The sequence below is a fragment of the Austrofundulus limnaeus genome, unplaced genomic scaffold, assembly GCF_001266775.1.
Source record: "Austrofundulus limnaeus strain Quisiro unplaced genomic scaffold, Austrofundulus_limnaeus-1.0 Scaffold23, whole genome shotgun sequence".
NCBI lineage: Eukaryota > Metazoa > Chordata > Actinopteri > Cyprinodontiformes > Rivulidae > Austrofundulus > Austrofundulus limnaeus.
In genome coordinates, this window is record NW_013952425.1 from 2,737,282 (window position 1) to 2,742,025 (window position 4,744).

Genomic DNA, 4,744 nt, shown 5'->3' on the forward strand with positions numbered 1-4,744 from the left:
GTACGAACCCTTTGTACGAACAAAATTAAGAGAAATTTAGGATAAGAATATGAACATGTTCTTGCATGAGGCCCAATATTTCCCCTCTGCCAGACAGTAAAGGCTGTTTCTATTCTTTTCTTTGTACCACAGCATCCAATATTGACTTTCCACCTTGTCCTTTGGGCTCAAAGATTTCTTCAAAATCTTTATGATCAGACAAATAAATCATGTGTTGCCACTTAAAACTGTGGCTCCTAGGAAAAGGTTTAATTTGTGATTTTGTTCAATCAACAAGCAGCAACTTGATTGTAACAGCAAGATTTGTAACTGCTTAAAATGCTTCATATAAGAGATCATCTGCCCTATTTTACTCTGTGCCACAGATAGTCATCAGTCTGACCAACATGGACCAACATATTTAGGTTTTATTAGTGAAGGTGCCATTACAGTAACCAGTCTAACCATAAATGTCTCATACAACTTCCTCACTGGTATTTTTCAGCCCCTAAAGTTAAAACAGGCTCTTGTCAAAGCCCACAGGTCCAGATTTGTGGTCCCCTTAAAAAACCCAGTGTACTGTTTGTTTAGTACATTCCTCCTTCGCATTTAAAATGTTTCTTTTGGCAGAAGATAAACAAAGTTTGCTCCGGAGCATAGACTTCATGGGATTTTGGGAGGTTTCTCTCCTCACCTCCCTTGAGTTACAGTTTGAGAAGGTTTTTTTTTTTTATAAACTGTTAGCAAGCGGATGTGACCACAGTAGTTATGTTAAACAGACCGTTTGACCTGTCGCCACCAGTGTACAGTGACCTGTGGTCAGGGTCTGCGCTACAGAGTGGTGTTGTGCATCGATCACMGAGGACTCCACGCCGGAGGCTGCAACCCCACCACCAAACCCCACATCAAGGAGGAGTGTCTGGTTACAGTACCCTGCTACAAGTCCATAGGTGCGGGGGTGGGGAACGTTTCACCGCCAAGCTTTCACTCATTTCTCAGTGGTTACACGCCATGTTAAGCMTGTCTGTGCAATTTGCTTTAGACACGCTGCCAGTTGAGGCCAAACCTGTGTGGCATAAGCAAGCAATAGAGCTGGAGGAGGAAGTCACCGCGACCGAGGAGCCTACGTGAGTACCAACCAGGAGCACACTCAAAGATGGTTCTTTTATAACTCATTGTTTGTCCGTGCCTGTGACATGCTTAGCTTTCAAATACAAAAACTCAAAGAAAACAACTTTCTTGGCATAAAGCACATGATTTTACACATTTTATTACATAACTGGCATATTTTCTTTTGAACTCGGCTTAGCTAAAGTGAAACAGGAAGTGACATCAAAGGGGAACTCAAAGAATGAACTTCCTGTTCTTTTTATTTGTTGAAACAATATTTAAACTCTGACTTTTCATCTCTCTTTGATAGTAACTCAAAATAATCTAAAGAACCATCAGATTCTTCTCTACAGTCTGTGATTTTAGCCATTGTAGCAACGCTCTGTTTACATGCAGACATTCCCCTTTGACATCACTTCCTGTTACTTCACATGCARATATCTCAACAGCTGTTTATCTCAGTRGCGTGAATTTTTTTTTGCAAGATATTATCGATGTCATGTTTCCAAAAATGCATTCACATTTACAACAAACATTTTATGTCACAGGCACTTTAAATGTGGTTTTATGCCTTGTTTTGTTGGTCTCCAGAAATTTGGAAACATTGGGAATGGAGACATACCAGTATAGGAAAGACTGGCCAATTATTCAGGCTGATTCGGCCCTAAAATGGAGTGAATAATCTGCTTACCCAGCTTGCCACTGTGTCAGCCAGACTGCTAATGTGCTTAAAATATACTGAGCACAGWGCTACTCTTACTATTGATGATCGTTCAGTCTACTATTAGCACTGACCCACATTGTSTCATCCATTTTTGTTTTCTGTTTGAAGTGTGTATGAACTTGAAAATCTTGTATTTATAAAAGCATTAGGGTTGGGCAATATTGGCAAAAAAATTATCACGGTTAATTGCGGTATTAAGCCGATAACGATTAGTTTGACGATTAATCCCTTGGTGTCCCTAGACATCCTTGTCCTAGTCACATGACCAATTTAGTGGGAAAGATTTCCTCTTCATAAAAATCTGTTCMAAATTGTGTCAAAATTACAGACGTCAGGCTACACATCACTTTTTAAATTGTGTTGATAGATAAATAAATTACAGATTTTTTTAATGTTCATCATATTGGAAGCAGAAAGGAGCACTTAGCGGACTCTGCCTGGTGGCATTAATCGTATTAATCGTCAAGTGCCAAAAAATAATTGATTAATGTTTTTTGACGATTAATTGCACACGATACGATTATGCCCACCCCTAATAAGCATATGAAAAAAAGGCCATATATTGGTTTTCCTGAGTTTGATATTGTTATCGGCTGTCAAAAATAGAAACAATCGGTCAAATTCTGAGMGCTAAAGCTACATAAGGGTCTCATTCAGTATACATTCATAGCATCACATTTCTCCTTGACAGTTGCACTGAAGGGGTTTAAAAAAACAAACATAAAAAAYGAGTCATGTCGCAGATTTGCAGTTTGGAAAAACAACTTTCTGAGTCCAAAAGCTCAGAGAAACGAAGCAGAGGGTGAAACCACCACAGGATCACCACTGTGTTCCCGTCAGAAACCGTTTCCATCAACCTGATGTTGAAATGTACGACTGGAGTTCTCACTTTTGCTGCCCGGCTCGTCAAAACGACGCGCCCATTTGAGCGGATGTTTCTGGGTGAACACCCGCTGCCTGTCAAATGTTGGTGAAAATGTTTTAAATGTAGATTTGGGTTTGTTTTTTTTTTTTAAACGGTTAAGTGGGGAAACTGAAGGTGAAGGAGAACAAGCATTACCTCAGCAAACTTTGTAATCTTCCAGATGTTCYGTCCACATGAAGATGAACAATGTTTGGATGCTTCCTGGTGTTTTTGGATGACTTATATTAGCAACAAGTTTTCCAGTTTTAAACATCTGTTACTCTGACTTTTATTTGGAGCGGGACAGGAATACACAGGGAAACGCCAAAACATATGATTTTTGTTCTTTTGCGGGGGAAAGAAAAAGTTTAAAAAAGCATGTTTTTCCTCACATAAATATCTGTGTATAATGTGGAGCCATTTCCAAGCCAACAACAACATCTTCTTACCACTCAGGGCCAAGTTCTGGATGTGAGGAAACTCCTCTCTTTCGGACTTGGTGCACCTTTATTGCCAAACTTTGTGTCGAGCTCCCAACGGGCGCCGCGCAGCTGCTCGAAAGCCAATTTGTGCTTCGCAAATCTGCTTCACGTTATGTTTTTTCATCATCRAATATTTCAGCTGATGGGAATTTAATCGAGGCGATTAACATGGGGCCTTGGCAGCTTCTCCAGAAATCTGTTGTTTCCTGCCGTGAATGGAACCCAGATTGTTTTCGAGCTGACGGATGTACTTTAACAGCGCATGAAGATAAACTTTTCTGCGCGCTCGCCCGTTGACTTTGTTGTTCTCGTTCCAACACTTTAACCACGAGTGATTGGTTTGAACGCGTTTTGTCCAAATYGCAGCGAGTCTCGGAGCTCTCGTAAAGCGCCAACTCCTCCGTCGTTCGGAGCTCTTTATTGTGGCTTCTTATAAAACTGCAAAGTGCTTTGCTTGAGGTCGGACAAGGAGGAACGCTGCACCTGTGAGRAACACATGTTAAAGAAGCTTTGGGATGTAAATATGCACAAGAAACCCAGTTATTCTCAAGTAAGCAAATTTAAAGAAATGCTTTTTTTATATTACATTCCAGTTTTTGTCCACTAAAGGGCAACAAAATTTAGAAATTAGAAAATGAAAATCGATTCTGTGATTAAAATAACCGACTTCCTTTCAGAATCATAGTTAACAATGCTGCCCACAAACAAGCATATCTGTTAAACCTAAGACATTTTCATTATTTAGCTCACTTTCTGAGTGTAAAAATCTTATGTTAAAACTTTCTAACACTTTATTTAGCTCAGTGTTCTTACGTTTAGTTCATTTTTACTGAATATTCAATTTAAACGTTAAATCCTAAATCTGAATGTAAAAAATAATATTAAATATTGCAGATAAATGATAAAACTTACTTTTAAGAATTTCAGAATGGAGAACAGCCATGTTGGTGCACAGCTTTTGTTGTGACGTAAACATCCTGCAACAAATGCTAATACTGCTAACGTTGCTAACACTGCTAATGCTGCAAATGCTGCTAACGTACCTGTGCTCCTGCAGTTTGAAGTGTAGCTGGGACACCGGCTGCTTCTGCGTGTTTGATGTCTCGTTTGCAGCATTAGCAGTGTTGGCAGTGTTAGCAGCATTAGCAGCGTTGGCAGTGTTAGCAGCATTAGCAGTGTTGGCAGTGTTAGCAGCATTAGCAGTGTTGGCAGTGTTGGCAGCATTAGCAGTGTTGGCAGCATTAGCAGTGTTGGCAGTGTTAACAGCATTAGCAGTGTTGGCGGTGTTAACAGCATTAGCAGTGTTGGCAATGTTAGCAGCATTAGCAGTGTTGGCAGTGTTAGCAGCATTAGCAGTGTTGGCAGTGTTAACAGCATTAGCAGTTTTGGCAGTGTTGGCAGCATTAGCAGTGTTGGCAGCATTAGCAGTGTTGGCAGTGTTAACAGCATTAGCAGTTTTGGCGGTGTTGGCAGCATTAGCAGTGTTGGCAGCATTAGCAGTGTTGGCAGTGTTAACAGCATTAGCAGTTTTGGCAGTGTTAACAG

General features: G+C 40.3%; 1 protein-coding gene across 1 annotated transcript in view; it reads left to right on the forward strand.

Annotated features, from left to right (window-relative positions):
- The window catches only part of adamtsl3 (ADAMTS-like 3), a gene marked incomplete in the record, with an annotated part of 90,750 nt that extends 89,640 nt beyond the window's left edge, over positions 1–1,110 (forward strand). The window contains 2 exon segments of the mRNA XM_014004392.1: positions 782–929; positions 1,022–1,110. Of these exon segments, the coding sequence (XP_013859846.1) occupies positions 782–929; positions 1,022–1,110 (237 nt within the window).
- Positions 1,111–4,744: the final 3,634 nt, after the last annotated feature.